This window comes from Nyctibius grandis, chromosome 1, assembly GCF_013368605.1.
Source record: "Nyctibius grandis isolate bNycGra1 chromosome 1, bNycGra1.pri, whole genome shotgun sequence".
Lineage (NCBI taxonomy): Eukaryota > Metazoa > Chordata > Aves > Nyctibiiformes > Nyctibiidae > Nyctibius > Nyctibius grandis.
Genome location: NC_090658.1, coordinates 49,930,688 through 49,958,196, shown reverse-complemented (window position 1 = coordinate 49,958,196; position 27,509 = coordinate 49,930,688). Strand labels below are relative to the sequence as shown.

The 27,509-nt window shown below is 37.7% G+C and overlaps 1 protein-coding gene across 8 annotated transcripts; it reads left to right on the top strand.

Annotated features, from left to right (window-relative positions):
* Positions 1-951: 951 nt before the first annotated feature.
* Positions 952-25,347, top strand: CEP43 (centrosomal protein 43). Of its 8 annotated transcripts, none has more exons than XR_011048132.1 (14): positions 952-1,192; positions 1,556-1,724; positions 7,511-7,564; positions 9,994-10,082; positions 11,956-12,090; positions 12,884-12,967; positions 17,319-17,524; positions 19,947-20,027; positions 20,246-20,355; positions 20,966-21,034; positions 21,780-21,819; positions 22,487-22,580; positions 23,038-23,414; positions 24,378-25,347. XR_011048132.1 is itself a non-coding variant. In XM_068400098.1 (13 exons), exons 1-13 carry the CDS (start codon positions 1,103-1,105, stop codon positions 23,110-23,112), a joined length of 1,182 nt encoding a protein of 393 aa, XP_068256199.1. In that variant the 5' UTR covers positions 952-1,102; the 3' UTR covers positions 23,113-25,347. The 8 variants fall into 8 exon arrangements, 5 of the variants coding, with proteins under 5 accessions (XP_068256199.1, XP_068256174.1, XP_068256212.1 ...); XR_011048131.1 differs by having other exon boundaries at positions 24,237-25,347; XM_068400098.1 differs by lacking the exon at positions 1,556-1,724 and adding an exon at positions 9,305-9,359 and having other exon boundaries at positions 23,038-25,347.
* The last annotated feature ends 2,162 nt before the right edge of the window (positions 25,348-27,509 follow it).

The window sequence follows — 27,509 nt, the reverse complement described above, 5'->3', positions numbered from 1 at the left end:
CAGCCTGTATTTGTGTTTCAGATTGCCCTGACCCACATGCAGGACCTTGCGCTTGGCCTTGTTGAACTTCATGCGGTTTGCACAGGCCCAGCTCTCAAGCCTGTCAAGGTCCCTCTGGATGGCATCCCTTCCCTCCAGCGTATCAACCACACCACACAGCTTGGTGTCGTTGGCAAACTTGCTGAGGGCGCGCTCAATCCCATTGTCCATGTCGCCAACAAAGACGTTAAACAGAACCGGTCCCAATACTGACCCCCGAGGAACGCCACTCGTCACTGGTATCCACTTGGACATCGAGATGTTGACTGCAGCTCTTTGAGTGCGACCACAAACAACTTACAACTTACAAAGCTTTATGTCTTTTTTTTGAGGCAGTATAACGTTGAAGCCTCCTGCACCTACGACACCACCCTATGCTTTTAACATAACAAAAATGCTTATTATAAAACAAGGACTCTAGAAACCCTTTTATTACTTTTCGACGCTTGTGCACGGCGGGGCAGGTGGGTGCAGCACTGCAGACCTCACCCGGGGCCCACTGCCGCCCTGAGGACGTTGCCCCCTTCAGAGGCCGGGGACGGCGTTTTCCTCGCTGCTGGAGAGAGCTCAGCTCCGGAGAGGCGGTTGTTCGCTCCTTAAACCCATTTCAGTGCCCCCCCACGTCCCCGCTATGGGGTGAAAGAGCACGAACAGCGAGCAGCGGTGCGGGGGAGGGGGGCTGGTTTAGCGGCCGCTGGGCTGGAGCGCGGGGGAAAGGAGGACAGGAAGGGGCTGAGGGGCAGCTCTCAGGGGCGAACGGCCGCGCGGCTCAGCCGTTAGCCTCGGCCCCCGTTTTAAACTTCCCGCCCGCCGGTCGCGGCGCCGGCGGCCGCGCTGCCTATTCGCCACCGCAGTTTCCAGGCACCGCGGACGGCAGAGGCGGCGGGCGGCTGCGGCCTCGCTGCGTCCCGTTTTGGGCCGCTACTGAGGGTGGCCGCCGGCCCGCCGCGCCTCGTTTCCTCGGGTCCGCCGCTGGGTTGGTGCCTCCCCCGGCGGCGGAGGCGAATCTGCCGGGCTCGTCCTACCGCTAGCGCAGTTTGGGCGGTTGTCAGGGAGAAACAAGATGGCGGCCGCAGCGACGGAGGAGGACACAGAGCTGCGGGACCTGCTGGTCCAGACGCTGGAGAGCAGCGGGGTGCTCAATAAAATTAAGGTGGGGTGCAGGAGAACCTCTCGTCCGCGCACCCCTCGCGCAGCGGGGAGGGACAGCGCTGGCTGGCGCCGACGGCGGTTAACGGCCCCGCGGAGCGCGGGGGGGAGGCGGGGCTGCGGCTTCACGGGCTGCGTCCCCTCTCGCTGCCGCTTCCAGCCCGTGATCCCGGCTGGGGCCCGCTGTCGGCGTCACGGCGTGGCGGTAGCGCTTGCTTTCCCTGTGGTGCTCCCCGGCCGCTCGGCCTGGGGCTCGGCGAGGATTCGGGTCCAGCGCCTGCCTTGCGTGGTAGAGCTGGTACGTGCTCGACGCGGAGCCGAGGGCCCGAGGCCTGACCGCCGCATGAGGTCTGCCCGGCGCCCGCAGGAGTTGCAAGATCGCCCAGGCGGGGAGAGGGAGGAGAGCGCTCGGCCGCCGCAGGGAGCCCGGCGCCTGGCTGTGCGGTTTTGCCCTCAGATACCGTGTGGCCGCAAGAGCTCTCCTGCTGCTGCCAAACCTGCTGGAAACGTTCAGCCGCCGGGTGGTGTGGGACAGGGTGGGTAAAGTTTCTCTCTGTTTCGATACGAAAAGCCCCTACTGAAAATTTCAAACAGGAGTTCTGGAGGGTCGCTGTTTAAACGTTGTTTTTCTTGAGCGTGGATTGCTTGAGCTGTGTCGTGGAGGCTTGCTAAACCTGGAAACTGGGGATGCTGCCTGCCTGCAGGGAACAAATAATGCTGTGTTAAGAAAACGGGCGGAAGATAGTGTTTTAGTGGAGCATACACTACTTCCAAGGCTGTGGTGTAGCCTGACGTTGTGTCAGAAAGGACATGAAAATTGGTTCTATAGATTCGTGTTAAAGTTAGAAGCTTCCAGCAATAACTATTGTGTATAGCAGAGCGCTGTACAGATATGGAAGCATAAGAACTGCTGGATTCCCTTCCAAGGTAGACGAGAAATAAAGCCTGGATTTCAGATGAAGGATGGTGGCATTTATCCACAGTGCTCTGTTTTAGGTGTTCAAAAGGTGGATGATCATTGCTGATATTTCAGGAACAGTTCAACAACTGAAGTGGTTAATGGAAGCCAGAGCATCTTTATGTGTGTACTTTGAAGTCCACTGGATTTTGGGCTAGTTGTCATACTTCTCAACAAAATATTGTTATTAAAAATATGTTGTTCTTGCATTTCAAATTGATAATCCTTATTTAAATTCCATAAGTAGATGAAGATTCTAGCTCATATAACTGTATTTTGAGTAGGGAGACCTTTTACTAGTTAAGTGTCAAACAGGCCTTTTGAGCCACCTGTTAACCTCTCAGGTAGCGTTAACCAATAAAAGTATGGTGATAATAAAATGATAAAAAAATCACAAGCCAGTTGGGTCATATTGAGCATGTAATCTGTAGTTTCTTAATTCCTGCCTTTGTGTAGTATGCAAGTTTTTGTACTATGGTTGCCAGTTCGTTGAGTTTTGTGTAAATATATTGTATTTTCACTATTCTAGAAGTGTGTAGTATCCAATATGGCATAAGGTATCCTTAAGGCAAGATAGCAAGTGACTTACAAAAATACAAACTGCATCCTGCTTACTGGGTTACGTCTCTTTAATACCAGGAGTTACTGTTCAATAATTGGTATGCTTATGGTTAAGGCTGCTCATCTGAGGAAATCGTGGTGTTTTTTTTTCTTAGCCATAAACCTTAATTGCTATGCCAGTCTTGCTCAGTATCTACCAAGGTGTAAGACAGTCATTTTGGAGTTAGGAAGTGGAGACGTTGAAAGCTGTGCAGGAAGATGCCCATGTGCCACTAAATTTTACATATGCAAGAGATTGTTTATGCTTGTGCATGCATGGGGTTGTTTCATAGCACTGGAGCAGATGGCAGTTATACATGCCTGTGCTTTGCCTGGAAGATCTGTAAACAGTTTGTCTCAGCAGCAATGCATTCTTTTACCCTGCAAAATCTTATGCATTACTTCAATCATTTCACTGCCCTAAATGTCCATTAACCACACTGTCCGCTAATGCATGTGTTAGTAACGATCTGTGAATGCAAACTGGCAGGAGAGTTTTGCACCTCCAGCTGGCCCGTTGCAGATCTCTGAAGTGAATGTCTCCCTTATTGACACTTGCTGAACCCCTTGTTTCCTAGGGAATGCACAAAGTTGCCTGTATGTGGCTTCAAAACTGCATGTGTTCAGCTGCTTAAGCAGGTTGAGAAGGGTGGTAGCATGTGTATTTGGCAAGCTGAAATTTATATTATGCTGTCTGCTAATGGATCTTTTGATGCAAAAAAATCCTAGGACTTCCTCTGCAAAAGCTGCAGGACTCTCAGGGTTTGTAGAAGGGATCTTCAGAGATGCATGAAACAGACAGCAAGGCTTTGTCAACTAGCAGACAACATCATACTCAACTATACTACCTGTACAAAGCATTTTATGAAATTAAAGTGACCACTTTTTGATCTAGTATTCCACAGCTTATTGAGATCAGTGTTGTGAAGCCATTGCTTGTTCATCTAAAATATCACCTCGGGAGCAGAAAGTATGAATAAAGTTTGATAGGAAAAAATAATTTTGCTGAAATCTCTTTGGAAAGTGTTACGATATCAGGATGTTTGCAAGTGATTTCTGTAGCCATGCAAAGGAGAACAGTATGCAACGAATAAGCCATATCCACAGTTCGTGCTTAGCGCCTGTTACAAGACGTCATCTTGGCCACTGATGTGCCTACATGCTTTGAGGCATAGTTTGAAGTCCCCAAGTGCTTTCCTCTTGGAAAACATTGTCTCAAGTTTTGTCCTAGGACAGTAAGCTCTCTTTTAAGTGCTGGACAAATGTGTTCTAGCACAATAAAAGACAAATGCCACAATAAAAGAAAACTCCAGGGGCATGCTGCATACGTGTGTAGAGGTAGTTATAGGCCACAGGTCATCTTTCAGTCCTGGACAGTCTCTTATCCTTTTACTTTTCATCCAGTATCTGGATGAAAGCTGCCGTGAATGCCTTTTACAAGTGTGCTAAATCAGATTGATAACCTTTTTAAGGTAGTTGCTCGTTATCTTGCTATTAAGAGCATATTGCCAAATCAGATTGGCATTTTTGAGTTGCCACCTAAAGTGTGTTTGGGGAGCTCTTGAGACAGTGAGAACTGTTTTCCCCCCTTCCCAGGGAACTGCAGACTGAGGGAGCTGGTTTCCTGTACAGTACTTGAGATACAGGCAAAAGGCTTTGTTATTTAGAACAGGATAAACTTACCTAGGTTCTGAAGAGGGATACTACAGCCCAGTGCGGAAAAGATGCTTTCATGCATTACAAGCTTCTGATTTACAGTGAAACAGCAATCACCAAGAGACAGTGTGTCTGATAAACCGTAAATGCCTGGGAGGAAAAGGGGAAATGTACTTTTGTTTCAAAATACTGGCCCACACATTTCCCCACTGAGTACAGACAGTGATTGTCATATACAATGCTAGCCTTACTCATTTTAGCTATGTTCAGTGAAATCAAATTGCTGTCTCATTGATATGAGCTCTTGCCTGATAAAACTTCTTAGGAATAGAAGGGAATGAGCACCTTCCACAGGATGAGGAAGAAGCCTGTGGGTTTGGTGGATGCAAGAGTGATAGGTACATACTGTCACCTTACTCATCAACATCTGGCTTTATTGGCATAACCCTGTTTTATTGAAGACTTAGGAAGGATATGGGTGGGAAAGATGAATATCAAGCTTTGGTCTGCTTTACTGTGCTAGACTGTGAATAAAATTCTTCAAAATGTGTTTGGATTATGTTGAAAACTGGTAGCAGAATGGGGCAGTGTGGAACAGGGGGATGGCAAGAGCAGTTTCTAACAATGTACAGAGACTGGGTTGTTGCCAAAGGGTACTAGGGCAAAGACAAATGCAAACCCTTCACAGTTATTGGAAAAAAAAAAAAAAAAGGTGGGGAGCAGGGAGAACACCACTGTAAATGGATTAAACTATGCAGTTATATAAGCCTTCATATCTGCTGGTGGGAGCAAATTGCTCTGACCGTACCTGATGATGGTGGTCTCAGTCTCTGGTGTTCAAATTCTCCTGTGACTTGTTTCAGGTCCCGAAAAGCCTATATGACGTCCATCCTGCTGTGTAGTATGATTAATCTCTTTCTATTGGGTTGATTTTTCCTTTGGCTTCCGCTTTCTTATTGCATTTTACATTCTTCCTCATGAACTTGAGAATTACTGCTTTAACCTCACACAGATTGAAGTGTATGGTTCCACGTCTGAATTTTTTTAGATAATATTTTGAGAATATCTTGCTATGATCTGAGCAGTACTCACCTCAAAGGACGAAGGGCAGTGTGTTGGAATAGTGTGAACCTTCCTTGTGGAGATAGCACAGGAGTGCTTACCTTCAAACTTACTGTGATGCTCGCAGGATTGAAGGACCAGTTGGAGGGCTACGTATCTGTGGAAAGGCTGCAGGGTGGTATTCTAGATGATGCAGGTAAGCCAAAAGGAGATGTAGTAAATAGCAGTGGCATTATCTTCTGGTGATGAGCTCCTGACCTTAAGGATATTAATTGAGCACTAATGGAAATATAAGGTGAACCTGCTATTTATGGGGAATGGCAGCATCTGGGAGAAATTGACACTGTGTCATTAAATGTATGAGAAGAGGAAGAAAAGCATCTCAGTCCATATCTGAAAGCCACTGGGTTGGACCTAGAGGAGTGGAGCAGGCAAACAATCACAGTTATGTGAAAAGGAATGACACTTGTGATATTGTTCCAAAATCTCAAACAGGTCAGACTGGATCAGCTGATGTAATAGCAACTACTTTCAGACAACTTTGTTCTAGAGTCTCATGATCAAGACCCTTACGGGGGTTTGCCCCTACCCATATGTAATGGCTGGTGTCTTTTATTTTGAACAGTTGTAATAGCCAGTCTGTTTCAGGAATGTTTGGTTATTCTTCTTGTCCTCTTATGTAAGTATGCTTGATTTCTGTGGCATCAGTGGAAAAGAAAGTCAGCCTTGCAACCATTTGAAGTTTTTCATGGTGACATAAGACTAAATAAACAAGTTGTTAGATGTTGGTCCGAAAGTTAAATGTAAACTGGTTTTGTAAGAATAATATTTAAATTAAATGGGTGGTAAGAGGACTTGCTGTTTGAATACTGTACCCCAGCACCTGAAAAAATGTAACTGCAGTGTCAGTATGACCATTGCATACAATTGTGGTGAGCATTTTACACTACTTTTGGTGGGAAATCTTTTTTAACTTTTTTGCATTTCTTTTTGTCCTTTAAAAATATGTCCAAAGAGGGTTATGCTTAAAAAGGAAGTGTTTATTTTATTTTTCCCGTGAAAGGATTTTTTTTTTGATGGGAGGGAACAGTTATAGGGTAATCCATGTTTAGTTACCTTTCGTAATATACATGAGAAAACCCAGACAGTCTTCATACTCTTCTTAGTTATGCAAATCAGTCTTTCTTTAAAAACTTTCGTCTTTGCTCTTGAGAAAACTGGCATACAGAGTAGCACTGTCTTTTATAGTTTATTCCTGCAGTGTTATCTTCTGGCTACTTAAAAATGTCAGATTAAGAGTTGATTAAAGTGGCAAACTCCTTCATCAAATGTAATGTATGTTGTCCATTCGATGTGTTCAATGAAAGAAGTAGAGAAACTGTAGTGTTTAAAAAAAAAATTTAAAAAGTAGGCCAGGCTTAAGCTTAAATAATCAAAATAGTCCTTAGCGGAAATCTGATCCTTAATATCAAGATATTCAAAATCAGTTAGGTAAAACTGATTACCTAACTGATTAGGTAATCCTGTACTTACTGGTACAGGAATATTTGAATGACTGGAATCATGCTCTTTTCCTTGAGAAAATCTGTTTCTTTCAGTGTGATCTGACAAGAAATCATAGGAATTTGTATATCTTAACACTAACTTTTAAAAATGTATTATCATAAGCTATTTGTTCATGTTTCCCGAGCAAATTGTAAATGAAGAGTAGATGTTTCAAAGTTCCTGAAAGAGCTGGATTTTTAACTCTCAGAAGAAACTAATAGGAGAGAATGTAGGTAATTTGGAATCTCTTTGTTTATGAAGAAATAATTTAGGAAGCCTTGTATCAGATCCCCCCACTGCCTTGTTCTCGGGCTGAAAACTCTTCTTTCTCAGCCTCAAGTCATACTGCCTGTAATCTTAAGTGTCTTAATTGCACTGATGTAGATTACAGTCGATGCCAAGTTGCTTGAGGAGAAACAAATAGCTGTTAAGCTACTTGCTGGCTCTTTGCATTCTATTTGGTGCTTGTAGAAATACTGTTTGGGTTTTTTTCTTTGACAGGCAGAGTTGCGAGCAGCTGTTTTTTTGGCATTAGAAGAACAAGAGAAAGTAGAGGTAAGAGAACCTTAAAAAAAAACTTAAAAAAAAAAATCAGTATCCTGATAGTTCTTCATGTGGAATTAAATATAATAGCTTTAACACTTTCTATTTGTGAAATGCAATAATAGAAATTATGTATTACTGCATAAGATCATGAAGTTTAAAGAACAAAGAACAGGACTACCAGGGTGTTTCCTGATGTTTAGGAACAGGAATTGTTACATAGCCTTTTGAACCTGTAGCTTTAAGTAACGATCTCTGCTGGTTTTACATTGCTTCTGTCCAGTTGACCAGAATAACTAAGTACCTTTTCCATCAAATACTTCTTTAAAAAGAAAATCTAGTTGACTGATCAAGATTTTATCAAATTGGAATAACATCTTTTGAAATGTAAAATATTATAGTGGGTTTTTTTGACAAGTGTATTGTGAAAGCGATTTAATGCAGTAACTTGCCAAGTATGCTAATGCTTTTGGTATTTCTCAGAAGGATGCTGTAGGCTTACTTGAGGATAATTTGGTTATATTTAAGGAAGAATTCTGAATTAAGAGGTGGACTATATACTGATACCTTGACAACAGAATAATATTAAGGAATGGAAAACTGTCCTATTCCTCCACTGGTTAGATGGTTGTGCTCTTTCTGGAAGATTGCACAACTGAAACAGACATTATTGTGACAGTAAGAAGGGGAAGTAGTTATTCTATGGTATGAGATTCCATATTTCAGAAATCTAACATAAGATTGCTGAAGAAGACATAATGGAAGAGTGATATAACAGAACGGTGGCAGCTCTTATGAGAAGCTTCAGCATATTAGAGAGTACCCAGAGAACAACCGCCCGGACTATCTGGAGAGTAATAGGGCTGAAGAGAGATGATCTCGGCTCAACTTTTTTTCAAAAGGCTTAAATTTATCATGGTATTTTAATTTTCCTCTGTAGAGACACTGAAAATATATTAATACTTATCACTATCTGAATTCTTAAATATTAAGCAAGATGTATTTATTTTTTCACGCAGCGCTTTCTTGTGTATGTTAGCATTTACAACTATAGTGATAAATACCTATAACAGAACCTTTTCTTAGAGTTGGGTTCTTACCCAGGATATTTTGATATGTTAGAAATGGCATTTAGAATTTGGTTTGAAAAATCCCTGAACAATTTTGACAAACCCAAACATAGTACATTGATTTATCTCTGTTTAAAAATCAAAGTTGAAGAGGGAAAATCTAACAAGGGAGAAAACCCATCTTCATGCTATCTTTGAAGGTCTTTTAATTAATAGAAGATTAGTATAGATTTGTGAACCACTAATTAGCACGGTCCACACTCTGTCTAGATGATGTGTAAATTTGCATTTTTTAAAAAATAGGACTGAATTTCCTTAAACAAACCTGGCACTATATTAGAGGAGCAATTTGGGAAGGTAACTGATGAACTTACCTTTTTAATCATTAAGTAAATAAACATCAGTATGCGATTAAGAATTTTGGTGAAATTACTCTAGCTCTGTAGCTTTTATAATAGAAATACTGAGACAATTTTAATTTGCCTAAGTAAATGTATGGCTCTGCAGCTTTTACTTGTAGGTAGTAGAATTAATACAAAAGTAGATTTTTGAAGAAGTGAATTACATGTGCCAGGCATCATTGTGGAACAGTCTATACCAAAACACCAACTTGCTATGGTTTTCAGTTTCTTGCTAGTACAAGGATGATGCTAATTACTGTTTGGTTTTTGCTTTTTGACAGAACAAAACACCTCTTGTAAATGAAAGCTTGAAAAGTTTTTTAGGTACAAAAGATGGTAAGTTCTTTGCTTAGTATACTTCTCAAAATAATAAAAATAGGGAACAAAGGATAAAATCTTTGAATCTTTTATTAACAATACAGTCTTCATGATATAAAAGATGCTTTTGTTCCTGTCAAATGTCATATTTACTATTCATTCAGAATAGAATTCAGTCTATAATTCCTGAAGTTAGTATTGCTGAAATTGTATTATTAACTGAGCTAATGCATTTAAATTAATATTTCATGATGAGTTATGATTATGCTAACTCAGAGCCAGTCTAGACCAATAGAAACAATAACTAGTGAAAACTCACCGTAGAGGTACAGTAGTGAATGCACACAGGAGAAATGCCAACATGATGTCTTTAAAACAGCTGAATAGTTTAAAAAGTTAATCTTACACTTGAATTTTGTAAGCAGTCTCCTGCAGTATTGCTGACAAATAATTTTGATGCAATGACTGAGTTAGAAATTAGAGAATTGGTATACAAATTAGCTATGTGGTTGTAGTTTGTTGAATGTCTAAATCATGTTTGTACGACTTGAATCAATGTAGATGTTCATACTGAAGCCATATTGATGTTAAATCTCTGAAGTAAGACTTGTTTCTCTCTGGTGTATTTTTAGTCTTCTCATTTCCTTTTTAGGTCGCTTGGTAGCAGGTCTTGTTGCAGAATTTCTACGGTTTTTCAATCTTGACTTTACATTGGCTGTTTTTCAGCCTGAATCAAGCACGGTAAGATATACTGGTTTTATCTGTATGCTATGCTGATTGTTTGGAGTGCATGGCAATGAATACAGAAGCTATAGTAGATTTATTTAAGTCTCTTGCTTGTGTTTATTCTAAATATTTTTTTATATTTAGTCTGTAAAAGGTACTTGTTGCCATAAAGACACATATTCCAGGAAAGTGTACTAATATGAGTATTCTCTGTATCAAAAATCAATGCTTGATAATATGTTAATTTTGAATTAAAAAATTAGTAATTTTTGTGAAATCATGTAACAGTAGATAAGACAGAATACTCCTGGCAACATTTTTTGCCAGTAATTTTACTATGTCATGAAATTAACTTAGTATTGTTACATGAAAATTAAAATAATGTCAGTAATCTACACCGGGAGAAATTTCAGTGAAACAAAGGACTTCGTGCAGATGCACATGACAAAAAGTGATTGAATAGGATAGTTCAGTTGGAAGGGACCTACAATGATCATGTAGCCCAACTGATTGCTTTTAGGCTTTTGATATTGAGTTAGAGGTTTTTATCATGTTTGTCCCTTTGTCTCTTTTTATGATATAAAGGTTTTAATAATAAATCTGAGTTTGAAACAGTTCCATTTAACTGAATAATTTCTCTTTACATCCCAATAACTCATTTTTATTCTTAATGTAATTTTAAATAGTTAATTTATTAAAAATCCAACTTTGTTAAATCAATTAATTGACTTCTGTTTCTCAGAAGTTAATGTTTCTTTTTAGGGGCGTAATCAAAGAAAATCCCATACACCCTTGTCCTTTGCCAAATGTCCTTAGCTGCATTTATTGCACTAGGACACATCTGTACAAAGATTCATGTTCACGCTACCAAATAGAAAGTCATGCTTTCTGTCATATTGCCACTCACTCTTAGGAGCAGTGCTTTGTTCATGTTTGTAAAGGCATCTTATGCTCTTTGAAATGCCCCCTTTCTTTTTCCAGTAAAAACATCTTTTTCACCTATTGTAGTGCATATATGAAATCTGGCTAAGGTTAAGCAAGTTGGCCAAGACTGCTGTGTAGAGCGCTGAAGGATTTTACTTTGTCTTCCTGTACGAGCCCCTGTCTCTGAGCAGTCTGTTGTATTGTCTCTTTATCCTCCATGCTTCAGTGTGCTTGACTAGTGGTGGCTTGCTTCAGTATTTGCTTGACCAGTGTTTTGATAGGAAGTGTCACTAAATAATCATAAGAGTTCAAGATGAACTGGTGCCCTTTGCAGTATTGTCATTCTGAGGTTATGCCAACCAACCTGGATTTGCTGCAGCATTCTGCTTCTGCTATAATGTGAAGTTCAGTTTTAAAAAGTACATTTTTCTTTAATTTTTTCCTACCTTTTTTTTTGCCTGATATTGAATTGCTTTCATCCCTGTTTCTGTCCAAAGCCATGGCTTTTTTTAAAGTGAAACAGAAACTGAAAGTAAGTGTTGACCTGTGCTGGTGTATTTCTATATACACAGGAACGGGGACTCTCCATCATCTATGAATTTGCTGGAACCACTGGCTAAGTGTTCTAGGATCCGCTTTTGAATGTGATAGGCTAAAGTAACTTGACCATATAAATCTTGAAGTGTGCTAATGATGAATACTTGCATATTTAAGACAACTTTGGATGGTCTGTGATAAGTTCAGGTACAGATCAGAAGTACCTGATGCAATCAGCTGTCATTGCTTTAGTCCACATGCAACAGAAAGTCTTAATAATCACTGTTTATTCAGAATATTGCTGTGTTAAATAAGACCAAAAGGCTTTAGGAGTTATATTAAAAAATATGTATTGTGTTTTCTGACAGTTATTTCTGTGTTGTGATTTTTTTTTTTTTTTTCAATATGGTCCCCTGCCCCCACTCAGCTAAATGGCCTTGATGGTCGAGAAAACTTAGCTCGAGATTTGGGAATTACAGAAGCAGAAGGTACTGTGGGTGGTCCCCTGTTGTTGGAGGTCGTTAGAAAATGTCAGCAGAAAAAGATTTCAGGCAGTGGAGAAGTAAGTAGTGTTAACATGTAATTTATTTCTTTCTTCATAATTATTTATTTTTATTTCAATGATGAAACATAAACTGAAATTAAGAGCACTTGGCTATGTTGTAGTATTATACTGTTTCAGGTCTTTATTACAGTTAGTATAATAGGAAAGGCCTTCAACATAACTTGTCAGAAAACAATGCTGAAAGATAAAGATTATTACTATTGTATTCCTTTTAATGACACCCTAGTACTCTTTACTAATATTCTGCTACAACATAGTAACAGAGTGAACCCAGATAAATGATATAAAACACTTTGTCACTTATTTTCTAATTTCTAGTGTGGTTTGATAACCCTTTTAGCTGTACCTATTTTCTTTGGCTTACTTCTAATTTTAGTATGACTTGAAAAGCCTAGAATTGGTTTTGTTAAAAGCTTTAAAGCTGTTCTGAAAACATATGTATTTAAAACAAAATATATGAAAGTATTGAACTACCTGAAGGCAATAACAGTAATATTTTAATGGAATATATAGTTAAGTTGTTAATTAAATGAATGAAATCCAGCCAATAGCATTTGATTAGTCTCTGTTTTGATTGTGGCTCCAAAGAAAATTCTCTGTGCCCGAGGTGCGTTCAGTACCCCAACGAAAGTTTAAATTCAAAAATAGTTGTCATAGACTTCCTAAGATAGCCTCACAGTGTCGCAGTTTGCATACTGTGTGAGCGAGGATGGTAGCCTTGTTTCTTGTTTGATGGTATTATGACAAAAATCAGTATGTTTTTAATAAGTGTTTATGTGAAACTTCTTAGGTGGCTCCAGTTCTAAGTGATAGCCTGTGCCCCACATCAAAATCATCTGACGGAAGATCAAGTACAGACCCTATACCAAATAAGGTAAGATTGTTTATATATAATGAAAAAGCTACTTAACGTACATGAGATAAGTAAAAGAGAGAACTCCTATGAAACTGCGGATACAATGGCATTCACTTAAATGATCTGCAAAGTCCTGTACCTTTTTGACTGGGTAGGTGACAAGCACATACACAGTGTCTCTGTGAGACACAGACAGGTTGGAGCTAATTTATCTGTTTATTGGGCAGCTGACTGATTGCTGCTTGGGATTGATAAGGTGTTAGGATACAGCTGTCTTTGTGTTGGGGCCTGTGGCTTGCTTTTCTCTATGGCTTCCTGTTAGCACAAAATCTGTATTAACTAACGTGTTCCAGGCCTCTAATACTCCTTTACATTTGACTGGAACTGATCAACAGGTTGAGAATTATAGGAAAGTGTAGGGCACAGAAAGGGGCATGATCCATTAAGCCTCTTTTCCACAAGAAACCAGCTACCTGATGCACCCAGTTTAAAAAAAAAAAAAAAAAAAGAAAAGGCAAACCAACCCTGATTCAAGTACTAAAGTTTGTCCAACTTATTGATGTAATCTGATCACATAAAAAGTTTTAATAGTTTATTTCAAAATTACTGGAAATAACTTAGCTTTCCAACTTACTAATGAAAGCTGAGAAGTATAACATTGCATGGATTTTTTTGTTAGTCTGTTCATTTGGGAGAGGGAATGATAAGGATAAAAGAAAATAAAATGACAGCTCAGTTTGGATCTGCTTCATTTTATTCCAGTTCTTTAGTTTTTGGCTATTCAAAACCAGAAAACTATTTGAAAAAAAAATTTGAAAAACAAGCTTCATTTCAAGATTAAGTGACTTCATTAATTGCTGTGCTTGTTGATAGTATCTTAAAAGCTAACATTTCTGTAACTGACTTTTGAATGGAAATTCTAATAATTTCAGACATGCTTTAGGAAAAGATAATTCTCGCTTGGCACCAGCTTTTAAAACAAAACAAATCCACTAAAAAGATCTGAATGCTGATTAAATATCACTGTTGCTAATACTGTTGCTTCATACCTGAGCCCCTACTTTTGTCTTAGGGTGGTTCTAGATTAGCTAGGAAGAACTACTCATGATGAGTTAGGAGTCATAAGTATTCCATTCTCCCTTGCATATACCACCTTTCATCTTAAGGTTTAAATTACTTTATTTGAAATAAGTAGGTCAGAAAGAGAAGAGCTAAGTGTTTGTTATATGGCTTTTCCTCAGGAAAAGAATAGTTGTCTAGAGGAGGAAAAAAGTAGTTTCACTAGCTTGTAAATTGAACCGGGTTTCATATGGTTTTTTTTCTGGGTGTGCATGTGAAGGCTGGTCTAACCTCTGTCTGCTTTGAATTTTATTCCTTTATGTCTGTTTTTGACAGAGCTTTTTTGCAATGCAGTTATGCAGGGTTTTTTTTGAAACTTCCACGCTTTTTGCAGTGGTTGAACTTAGCCAGGCAGTCCGAAATACATTAGTTAGGGAAAGATAGAGAGACACAAGCACAGAGGAGTATAATATCTTAAGACTTGTTTCCTTAGGAAGCTAGATTAATAAGAATGAGTTTTAAGTTATGCCTGGAATCTCTGCTTTAGAGAAGGTATCATGGAGTAGTAACAGTCATTCCTGTTGTTCAAGATTATAACAAGAATAAATTAGTCTTAGTTCTTTTATCACAATTGTTTGGGCCTGTACAAAACAGGAACTCCCGTACCCAGCTCAAATAGTGCTGTCTAAACTGTGTAGAAAATAAACTGTCTGCATGATTTCCGAAGATTAATGCTGTTTTCCAGAAGTGATACTGTATTGCAGTTTGTTGTATTCTTCTATGTGTTGAGGTTGTCAGAATTCTTTTTCAGGCTGCTATTGACTATTTAGATGCACTAGTCCATAGATGTAAAAGCTTCTCTCATTGACTGACTTCAGCTTAATGATAGTGTTTGTTACTGGTCCAGTCAACAGTGGCATTTTTTTAGTGTGTATATACTTGATCTGCAATAAGTATATAGACACAAGAAAGTGATTCTGAGGTTTATTCTGAGGTCTAAGTTTTAGAGAAACTACCAGATAGGACTATATATTTCTGAGCAAGAAGCATTAAAGTGTGGTAAGAGATCATTCATTGAAACAGGTTTCATTTTTTTGAGGAGAGTTTTGTGCATTGTCAGAACACCACAGTTAAGAGTTGAATACTTATGGTGTGCAGCAGCAGCTGAAGTGGTGATAAGAACACTTACATTTACGTGCTCTTTCCGATGCAATGAGGTTGCAAGTAGAATATGATTTCCAAAAACTTGGAATTTATAATTTTTATATTCTTTATACCCATCTTCTACGGCAAGCAAATCATAATTCCATTGCAGCAGGAGATAGATGAACATGTTCTGGAAATGCTTTTCATAATGTTTTGCAGAATCCTCTGTGAAAGTATATTTATCTCAGAAATGGGGGAAAATTGGTTTCTGTATGGATGTATCCTCATAGAAAGAGCAACAGCTGTTGGTTGGACTACATATTCCCCTAAGAATAAGTAGTAGATATCTTAATGGGACTACAGATCTTAATTTTTTTTTTTTCCTTGTTCTCTCTCTCCTTGGCAAAGGCAGAACAGGAGAATATTCTGGTCATGCAACATACGTGGAGTAAAAATAACACAGGAGGAGGAGATTTTAGCCAGTCCCAGCTGGCACAAGATGGAAGTTACCTGAAAAGTCTAGACTTCCTGATTGAAACTTGAGATGCTCTGGTGTTTTTTCAGCAAACCTGTGAGCTGAGCTGGCTCTGACTGTGACTTGGCAACCAATAGACATAACGTAGAAGGGAGTGTGCTAGGAGAGACCAAGACCACAGCTCTTGGCAGCAAAGAATTACATTTGCTTAAGTGCAAGTGTGAAACCACACTCTGACTTATCTTACTAACACCATTAGTCTGAAACCCAATGTAGGCATGTTGCTCTTTGAACCCTTAGCCATGGTTAACCAATCACTACAATTTTAAAGTAGTTTAGCAAAACTTTACAACATATGAATTCAAGAAAAGGCTACCTGTTGTGCTTCTAGTTTCTCAGATGAGGTAGCAGCAGCTCACTCCCTCAGGGCCCAGAACAGAAAAGTAGCTGTAATTTCTCTTTTACTCCAGTCAGGGTATCACTAAGCTCTTAATTTTCAACAATTCTGTTCCTCTAGGATAGGAAATTAAAATATTGTTGTTACTACCACTTACAGGTATAAGTACTTTTTTGTGCCCTAGAAGAACTGAGCTGCTGCCAGCAATTGATTGTGATTCTGTGGCTGAGATAAAATGACCTTGGTAGACCTTTTTCAATTTCCGTGGCTTACAGTTTGAAAATTTTACTTCAACCTTCTGAATGCAAGTTAATGACTAATAAAGAAATACTTGGGACAGTGCAGCCTATGTATAGGTTATAAAGTCTAGGGGGAGATAAAAATTGCGGTACTGCTTGCTAAGTAGCAAAATGCTATAGTTTAAAAATAAAAAGCTGATTTTTCACAACAGCTTGATTATCTAGGTAAATTTGAATATTGTCCTTTGGGCCATGAAGTTTTGGAAAGATACAACTTGAGCTGTATTACTTGGTCTTATAGAATAGTCCTTACAAGCCTGAGTATCTGCAGGACTGAGCCATAAGCGTGTTACAAAGACTGAAAGTTATGTACTTTTAAAGTATCTTGTTTGTGTCATTTTTGGTTTTAGTATTTGGAGGGAGAAAGTGTAGTTAACTGCAGTCTTCTTATGCTTGCTGCTTTAAAGCCTAATATGATATTGCAGAGATTACCATTTAATATGCAATTAGAGTAATTTGCATGGGTTTAAATTGATTTATTTTGAAGACAATGGCTGTAACTAACAACACTTGTTTATAGAAGAGTTACAAAGTAATACTAATAAAGCATCATGTAACTTTCAGGCTGTAAAACAACCCCTCCTTTATTCAAAGCTAGGAGGTGAGAATCAGTCTGTATGAAGATTTCTTTATTTGATGACCAACATCTTTTAAAATTGATTGCTTTTATAATAGAGGTGATCTAGATAGCAAAGCAATGCGGAGGATGGAACAAAATTTTTTAATGACAGCAACAATAATGAACACTGCCTCTCTAAAGTGATAAAACAACTTTTTTCTCTTGTGTGATTCCTGATGATACTAATAAATTCCTGAGAAGTACTAATAAATTGGAGCTAACTTTTTAAAAAGTGATGGTAAGGTGTATATTATATATCGTGTGTTTATATTACCACTTACACTATTATAAAACATAAATTGAGTTTATATGGATTTTCTTCAAGAGAAATTACTTCTTCCTTTCAGTGAGGGCTTTTTTCTTTGTCTTTCAAGGTGGCTGACACCACTGAAAGTAATACAAGTATCTCATCAGGGGAAGCAAGCAAAAGAAGCATTCATTTTCTGCCTAATGATCCTCAACTAGAAAACAAAGACTTAAATACCAAAGAAAAAAGTGATCCAGGTGTGGATGAAGATGATGTAGAGGGAGATTCTTTTTTTGATGATCCCATACCCAAACCAGAAAGAACTTTTGGCTGGTAAGTAGCATGTATGTTCTACTTAATACAGGTTTCTTTTGTCCTCAGTATGCTTGCAGACCTTTGAGAGCTAGCTGATGTTTGATTATTTGCACTTTGTGAATGTGAGTGTTTGGATCAGTTCTGGAACATTTTGTTTATAAATTTGTATTTCTACGATTCTATTCTTTGAAATGTACAGTGTCATCTGGGATCTCTTGGATGTACCATGAGTGGAAAAACCTGTATCACTTTAAGGTGCATCAGTTAGACTATATAATGTCCACAGCCTATTTCTTTGGTGAAATGAACATGTATGAGGCACAGACATCAGTGTCTTTTCTTCCAGCAGAGCTGCAGTGGTGATCAGTACTAAAGGAAGTAGTCAATGACAGGGATAGTGCTTTAGATATCTGTATGGTTTTGTAAGGAGTACAAAAAATCTGGTGAATGTGTAAACTGGCTCCATAAGATGTGAGAAGAAGGAAAGTTTTCTCACAGCTGAGGGTTTTCTTTTCTCATTGCAGCACCTTTTGTGTGCAGTTCTATGTTTTCAGTGAAGTGTTGTTATTTCTGCATATGTCAATTTTGCAGACACTTCTGAAAAGGATTTTTTTATTTTTCATCTATGGAGTCTGATGACTGAAAAATACCATTTGGAACAAGAACTAGGGACTTTACAACAGCTTTGTTATAAAACTGAAAAAAACTGTTGTGTCACATTATTTAAACTAAGCTTCAAGATATCCCTATTGAAAAATGCTGCAAGATCATTTTATGGTGTTCTTCTGCTGTGCTCGACTAATTGGAGAATTGCTCTAGCTTAGTAGAGCTTACCAAAAGAGGTTGCAGAAGCGTTTGCAAGTCAGTTTTGCAGTAGCTCCCCTCACGTTGGCTTTTTCCCCCAACTACATCGATAGTGGGTAGAACAGTATAAACTTTTTTGTGTTATAGCTACAGTAGATGCTTACTCTTGGAAGGGGTTCATTCTGGTACAGCACAAAGCAATCATGTCATGTAAACTAGGTCTCTTTCTAGTAAATTAATGGACTCTTTGAGAAAGATTATTTATAATGCAGTTTTAGTTGGATGTATATAAAGAGCAGATTTTTTTGTCCTCAGAGCAGTGATTTTTCTCTGGAAAATACTGTGTTACAAATGACCCTACTATGGTATTTCTTTTCTCTTTTTCTTATTGGAAATAACAAGAGTAGAACTGCATCTGAGTGCATTTACTCCGTACTCAAGAGCTCATTTAACTAGCCTTTAACCGAAGTCTAACCATTGTAGTAAGTGGTTGTGTTGCCATAAAATAGGTTTAAATGATAAGTTGGGAAAAGTGGAAAAGGCTGGAAAAACTTCTAGATAATAATAATAATATTTACTAATTTCTTATTGTTCAAGCATTTTCATATGACAGAAAGGGAAATTTACTTTGAAATTGGGTAAACTGGATTTCTTTAAAAAGACTATCCAAGAAAAAGACTTAATTATTCAGTAAAATAAGGATTTTTTTCCTAGTAGAGAAACTTCCTAGAGAAAAAATTTTTTCCAAATTATGTGTGCCTGTAGTAGAGTCACAGTCCACCAAGTAGTAATTTGTACCTCATAATGTTATTGTGATGTAAATATTATAGTAATGTTCCATAATAAGGTTTGCTGAATATGTTAATAATAAATGAGCTAGCAAACTAATTGTAACTGAGCTGTCTCTGCTGAGTCTTTCACTTCTACCCCTCCTGGCAGCTCCTCTAGAGGAGAAAAAAGAACATATTCTTCAGGTGAAATCCTTTTGTGGTATGTTGTGCTGGTGTGCCTGAGTCCCAAGGGATGAGTAAGTAGGAGAGGCGCCAGCGTCGCTTGGTTTGCAAAAAGGTAAATTTCTTATAGGAGCTTTGCCTGTTCCTGTAAGAAACGTGCATTAGAGAGGAAGGGAGCAAGCAGTTAGTAAGGACAGAGTAAGAGATGATCCAAGCTCTCATTGCCCCTAGGTCTTTCATCAGTTGTTCAAAATTTTGAAGTGTTTTAATACATGATGGTGTACCTGATATTTTGGTGATATAGATACAATGAATGTTTCAAATGTTGTCCATTACTAACAGGAATGGAATCACAGTAACAAACAGTTCTGATAATACTAAATGTGAAAATCTTGATCTCTTTTTAATAGTGTTTCTTCATCCTATACTTGCAAGTAGTATTTGAACTCAACACTTCAAATATATGAATGAAATAGGTAGTAGCCAAGTGAACTTTAACATGTGATGATGAGATCTTTCTTGCTTATAACTGAGAGGTTTTCATTCTGTGAACTGACTGCTCTTAAGATTAATAGTTTCGTCAGACATAATATCTTTTAGTTGTAAACCAAACTAATTTAAATATTGATTGATATCTGAATCTTTCTTCTTTGGGCTGCGTTTACATGTGGGGATAATGAAAGGCCCCGTGATAAAAATAGTGGTGCTGATGAAGGTTCAGGAGCTCTGTTTATGAAAGAAGGCAGGCAGCAGTCTTTGCATAGGTGAGAAAGTGGCTTTCTTACTGAATGTCTTGCTTGATGCTTGTGCTAGTAAACTGCCTACTTTTTTTAAGACTGCAGAATGAATAGTCCTTTCCCCTTGCTCTTTTTGCTGTAAATATTGCTGTTCTAGGTTTATGACAATTTAGTAAATAATAGAAAAGAAAGTCACCGCACATTTTACAGCTCTGCAGAGCACTTATTTATTTGGTTTGTTTTAGGAAAACTGAAGCTAATAAAGCAGGAAGTCTAGCATCCCTTTCTGATGCACCACCTATAAAAAGTGGGTTAAGCTCCCTGACTGGTGCACCTTCGCTAAAAGAGTCTGATAGTAAGTTTTCACATGTTCTTGTGTTTTGATGAATGTAGGAGATATTTCCTGTAATGTAATGAATGATATACACATTCAGATGCAAATATGATTAAGTAGCCTGTATGTGGCCCCCTTCTGGCTGTAATGTGCTGCATAGTAATGCTTTTTTCACTGAGTGATCGCATGCTGATTTTGATATGTTATGCTACCAGTGGGGCATCTGATGCTTTGGAGGATGAAATACTTACCTACACTCCTTTTTTTGTATATTTAAAGTAGTTTTCAGGAGTATAAAATTCTACTGCTCAGTTTTTTAACTGAAATTAACTTACTCCTTTTTATTGTTATGTTACATTATTTGCACAAGTTCTTTAGGGATATTTACTTTTCGTGCTGAAACCTGACCTGAATACTGGAAGATTGTCCCTATTTGCTACTCATGTTTTTAAATGTTAGCAGAGTTGAGACCTGAAAATTGGATATAATATATAATTTTATAGTATAGTATGGTAATAATGTTATTATAAAAGAACACTTGTTATAGATGGTTGATGGGTATGTTTAAGCGGGATCTTATTAAAAAGTCACAACTTACATTTCTGATATAAATGCTTTTGTTTTCTTCCAGATTTGAATAGAAACTCTGTTTTGAAAGACCTGCGCCTGGTGAATGCAAAACTGGGATCACTAGAATTAGGCAAGTAACTGCTCAACATGAGTAAGATCTGATATTTTTAGCTGTAAGTTCTGGCCCAGCTTCTTAGAGGAATCTGAGAAACTGAAATACACATATTGAACTAAAATCTTCAGCTTTTACTGCTGTCACTCTATTTAACACCATTGTGAAACTTTCTGGAATTAAGAGCAATCTCAGATCTAAAGGAATACAGAAAAGTGAAAACTGGTGACTTGTATGTGGATTAGTATTTTACACGTGCAGCAAAAATTTGATTCATTCCATGCATACGTTTGTTAATATCAAGTGATAAATTTTGTTGTCTAGGTTTCTAAGCAGAAAAGGGTTTTATATTTGCAGAAAAAGATAGCCAGACCTGTCTTACTGGTTTCCAGTGGCATATTTCCTTGCCCTCCACACCTTTGAAAGTTGCCTTGTAAGCTTTAGGAGCAATGTGAAGATGATGTGATATAAGTAGTATCAACTGTCTCTCAAAATAGATCTGCTAAGTATTTGAATTTTGTCTTCGGCAATGTAGTCAACATCTTGAAAATGTTATGTTCAATTTCAAAACAGCTTGTGTAAGTGAGGTTAATTAATGACAAACATAAACTCACCTTCTCTTCCTAAATCTGCACAAGAAATTTGATCTGCTCCCACTTTTGCTGGCCATCAAACCATGTATTTTGGTGCAGGAATAGATTCTTTTTTTTGCATTTCCTGGAGAGAAAACTTGTATGATTAATGCCTTTTAAAAATTATTTAGGAAATGGAGATGATGATGAATATGCTGATGACTTCAACAGGTAAGAGAAGGATGATATTGCAGTAGCATAGTATTTCATGCATTATAAGCATATCCATTGGCATATTTGAATTACTTCATAATACTTCAGCTAGTCACTGTTGCTGGAGTCTGTCAGTATCTCTGAACTCCTTTAAACTTCACCTTGCTATTTTAATACATATAGTTACAAAGTTAAAAAAAAACAGATCCCTTTTGTGTAGGGGGTCATGAGTTCCTTAAAAATTTGGTGCTAACTTTAAGATGATAAGTTGTTGCCTTTTGTGGGAGGTGCGTTTTTTTTTCCCCTGAACCATGCACTTAGCAATGTTTTAACATTTTTAATTAATGCTATTAGACAGCGAATATGGTGTATGCTGAAATATTCAACTGAAAAATAGAGCATCATGAGTAGTCAGTAATAAATATTTAACAGCCTCATCATTCTGATGTGAAGGTATTGGTGTTGTAAACTGCAGGACTGAGGCTTAAGTATTTATCAGTATTTATCGTGGCTTCATCTAGCTAGAAAGCCTTTAGTTGTTACAGGTTTTTATGTAACTTCACATTTAACTTGCTAGGAAGTGAAATCCAAATCAGATGTCAGGTATGAAGTGAAAGTGAAAGTAATACCTGGATGTTAGAAAAGAAAGTCTTATTTCTATGTTTATGGTTTTCTTTCTCTTTAGTACTAGTCATCGCTCAGAAAAAAGTGATATCAGTATTGGTGAAGAAATAGATGAAATTTCTGTGGAAACAGAAGAGTCGAATGCCAGTGATAAAGTATGATTCTTTTAAAGTTGTTCTTCCTGACATTCTTCCAATCTTGTCTTGACTTTTTTTTAACCTTCTGTGAAGGAACGCGCCATTATCATAGGTTCCTAGGGTACATGTTAAAGTTGTATTATTTGTGGTGTACTGTACTTTTACACCTCGTATTCCTGCCAAGTTAGATACTATACTGATTAAAAAACAAAACAAAAACCCCACAACAATTTTTTGGTAGCACAATTCACTGTCTGTTTCTAGGCATGTAAAATGTATTTGACAGTGGTTTAGTATCCAGCATAGGAAAGTCTTATCCCTGTATCTCAAGATCTGTTTGAGCACCTCCTAAATGAGTTGAAATCTCACTGAAAGAGCTTGAGGCCAAAAGGATGTGATGCTATATGAAGGACTGAAAGAAACAACACTTACTGTTTCTGTGATTTCTGAGTGTGTAATTTCATTTATTTTCTAGCTTGAAGGCATCACTCAAGACCTTACCATTTCTCAGTTAAGTGATGTTGCAGATTATCTAGAAGACGTGGCATAGAATTGGACAGCAAAAATGTTTCGTTGTGCTGGACTAGAAGACTGCTGTGGACCGTTAATTTCAGACAATCACTGTTTGCTGGAATGTCCACTCCCTATTTGTGCCTTGTATTTCAAAAAGACTATAGGTGGAGAAGGCTTTTAAATATTCTTAACAAGAACTGAGTTAAATAGTGCATTTCCATTTGAGTCTGATACCAGAATTATTTTCTTCATTTGATTCAGCCAAACTTTTTACAGCAGGACATGGATTTTCCAAGCAGAGTGTCCATTGCTGGCAGTGGGCATAATAAAAACCAATCGGTAAGACAACATCTACAGAGAGGCATGTGGCTTTATAAGGAACTTGCACTGTTATTGTAACAGTCTGACCTTTTTTAAAGATAACCAAAGCAAGAACTTTCAGAGGTAAGGTAGTGGTTCAACTCACGCTTCTTTTAACACAATTTTGTCAAATCAGCATGTAGTATATATTTATGGTAACTCTAGCCTAATTGCTCCAGACTTACTTGAAACTGCTGTTTTTCAGGCTCTTCTGAAAGTTGGACTTTTTTTTTTAAAAAGGCATATCAAGTTGAGAGTCTCTAAACTCTCAAATCTAAGTTTAGCTAAATTTAGGAGCTAAATTTAGCACTAGTCTTAACTCCGAATATTCTTGTTTAAATGTTTGTCAGACCATTGATATTAAGACCTGAGCTGGTTTTAATATATGGTAATTTCGTCGATGTTATCTGTTGTTAAATCACAAAAGGTAATTTTGTACGGATCCACAAATCATTAACTAAATCTTATTAGGTTTTGATAAGTTTTTAACAGTGTTGTAATGGTTTGTGGAGCTTTTGTTATTGAGGGCTCTAAGCTCACTTTTGGTCTTGAAAATCCTTGTTAAGTATAAATGAGCGCCAAAAAGTGAAACCGCTAACCTTCTGTTTTCAGATTCTAACTGCTGTACAGAATTAAATCCAAATATTTAAAAATACCATACCGAAGACATTATGGACACTAAGTTCTCGCTAAGAGCAAATTCTTGTATTTTCATTATACTTTTGCAAAACAGGGTTAATAATGGAAACATTGTCAGTTCTTTAACGATACCATTTCACATGGCGCTGCTATAATATATAGGTCATGGACATTTGTAATACTGAAACAAGACTTCAAAATGTGCACTTTCTGAACATTGTGAACACATTTGGAAAATATACATGTAAGTGAATATAAATAACTTATTTTTTTTTTTCTTTTTGGCTTCGTAATTTTTTTCAGGAGCACTGTTGGCCTCTCATCAATGGTCACCACAGTGGAAGTAGCATGCTAAACTAAAGCCATTGGTTAAGCATATAGAGCTGCTCTAGCATTGGATGCTGACTTAAATCGTTTTTTTGCACTGGGCCAGCAGGAATGGAGCAGTGCTGGGAAGTTAGACTTGTACAGTACATAAATGATTTGAGAAGAGAGAGGGGAAAGTGTGCCTTTTATTTATGTGCGCCCCAAAACAGCCAGCAAAAAAGCATCAGAATATTTAGTCATGGTGTTAACTTCTAACTTTGTGCCATATTGTAGCAGCTGAACACAGAGGAGAATTTTTTTCACCCCCAAAAGTCAGTGTGCCATGGGCTTCAAATAGCAACCATGTTGTAACTTATGATACTCCCTGTGTAAAAATTCCTTTAAGTGTGGGGAAATCTGTGCCTCAAGATACTATGTATTAAAAGTTTGGTTTGTTCATTTTTCTTTTTTTTTTCTTTTTTTTTTTTTTTTTTCGTTTTTGGAGAAGAGCAACAGCATGTCTGAAGGAAATAAAGTTCCACTCGACTACCTGGGAACAATTGATTTCTGGCATTCATTTTTAAGGTGTATGGAATTATGTAGAGACAGTAGTGGTTGCTTTTTTACATGTCTTGGGAAAACATGATGTTCCGTTACCTGTTATCTATACGATATGTGGCAAGTTATCATACCAAAAGAAGCAAAAACTTTATTAAATTATTTCTAATTGCATTTGAAGATGTGGCCTTTTAAGTAACTAATTAGATATTTTAAGTGCTAACGTGACTTTTGTTAATGGCAAAGTGGTGTTCTCTTACCTTGGGGGTTAATTGGAGACCTTGCACTTTGGCTCTAATTTAAGGAAATGCCAAAAAGTGGTAAATCTCCATGCTGTTCCTCCTGTGGGCTTTTACTGAATGGTGTATAATAGTTCAAATTGCAAAATAAAGCTATTGTGCTGGCTAAATTGTCTTTTCGAGGCTTCTTGAATCAAAAATCTTAACATTTAAGAAATTCAGGAAACCCTGTGGGTTTTGGGGGATTTCCTGAAAAATGATTTTTTTTTTTTTAGAGCTAGTCCTGTCTGCAATTGAGAATGTGTGCATGCTCAGGTTTCTTCTAAGCCCAAAGAATCTTGCAGTTCCTGATGGTGAATCCTAAAGTCTGATTAAGACCAGACTGAATAGGATTACGGGGTATCAGTCCGAGTTGTCAGACGGTTTATGATTCAACAGACAAAGGAAAAAAAAATCCAATCTTGATTGGCAAAATTTTCTTTTGTTTACTGTTGTTAGTTTTAGTTACTTAAACATGACTGACAAGGTAAGATTTCTTGTATACTTGCTTTGCTGTACATTCCAAACCATATTGTTTGGTATTTTACATTAGGCTTCTCCCTAAAGGACCTAATGCAGTTGAACCTCGTCTGCTATTAGAATTAACAACTAGAGCCCTGTCTTAAAAGATGGGAATGTTCCTGTCTAAATGTTCTTCTGTATTGGTTCTGCCTTGTCCCAGACATCTCTGAACAGAGAAGGAAGTGCCTGAGAGGGGCACTTATGACTGGTCTGTGCAGTTCTGTACTAACTAGGTCAGGTTAGATACATGCTTTTCTGTTAAACACTCAGACTCTGTAATTTGTTTAACAAATCCTGTGATTTCCAGAAGTAAAAATTAAGGACTGAGCTATGGCTGACAGTTCCATACCATTAATATGGCTGTGGTAATGAGGACGGATTATAAAACTATACCTGTCTTTTTTTTTTTTTTGTAGTGAAGTTACTGTATTCCACTCTTTTTTCTTTTTTTTCTTTTTTTTTAACCAAAGTGAGAAACCCTGGCACATCTGATCAAATATTTCCTCATAAGTGATGTTTTCCCCAACTGTAATAAAACCATTCTCAGCTTTAGACTGTTTTGACAGTATAGTCCTTATTTAAGCAATATATCTAGCTCTTGAGACAACTTAAACTGCTGTAACTGACAGTGTGATTGGATGGTGATGATAAAGAAGGGGTTTACTACTTGGTTTGCTTTTTAGCACAGTAATTTCCACTGATGAAATACTTTCTGCAAAGCTCAAATAGTTCAGTTCAGTTGCAGATAAACGCTAACAAACTTCCAGTTTTAGCATTGTCTGGGCAGCAGGAAGTAAATCTCGTCGAGATGACTACAGTGCTTCATGTTCACTTCAGGACATGCCAGATGCGTCTTTTTTGGTAGGTCTTTTTGGTTTGATGCTTTCCTTGTAAAGTAGAGCCAAGAGAGAAGTTGAACTGAATTGTAAGAGATGCAGTTTTGGTAGATTTGTAAGTGATCTCCTTCATCTTGAAGCTAAATCCTCTACAGACTAGCCATAATGAATGCAGTATTGCAAAAACATAACTTGCAACATGTGACTATCGATTTCTACAAAAAAAAAAGGAACTGGGCTATTCAAGGTCATTGAGTTACCCAAAGATTGAATCTCTGACAGAACTGCAATGAACATCAAAAAGTGTCAGTTCCTTTGTTTATATATCATGAACAGTACTCAATTTTACTAATAAAAATGGGGGGGGGGGAAGCCCAATGACCTCTAGCATATAATTTCTAGTTTCAGGCTGCTGGAGTACTAAAATTTGTTGCTGTGTTTTTTTTGTTTTGGTTCGGGTTTTTTTTCCCAATACAGAATAATAGGAAAAAATACGGTTTGCTGTCCTTGCATGTACAATATGTCACGTCCTTGGAATATGTCCACGATGTCTTAAAGTCAATCACATTTCAAAACTTCTTGTGTAACTTTTTCCAAATCATTTATTCTTTTTAATATTTCAGAGGGCAAAATGTAAGTATATAACTTGCTGTTCAAAGAAATGCCACAAACTATTCTTTCCCAGGCCTTGAAATTAATTGCCTTAGTCAGCTAAGTCCATTGTATCTTTTGGGGAAAAATGATTAATAAATGAATAGCGAGCCTTTAAGTACAGAAAGAGGATGGAACTTCATTCTTTTTTACTAGTGCAGTCTTCAAGCATTGTCTTGGTACAGTAGTTGAGGAACAGTAGCGAGATCACAACAAAGCTGAGCATATAATTAAAAGGTTATTTTGGGGAACACTTGCTTTGTTCAGTGAGCTGAATGTTTGCT

What these genes read in the sequence shown, in the direction of transcription:
- CEP43 (XM_068400073.1), top strand. Translation starts at nt 1,103, where the DNA reads ATGGCGGCCGCAGCGACGGAGGAGGACACAGAGCTGCGGGACCTGCTG. An exon ending in AGATTTCAGGCAGTGGAGAA is followed by an intron (nt 12,091 to 12,883) that starts GTAAGTAGTGTT and finishes GAAACTTCTTAG; the next exon opens with GTGGCTCCAGTTCTAAGTGA. An exon ending in AGTCGAATGCCAGTGATAAA is followed by an intron (nt 22,581 to 23,037) that starts GTATGATTCTTT and finishes TTTATTTTCTAG; the next exon opens with CTTGAAGGCATCACTCAAGA.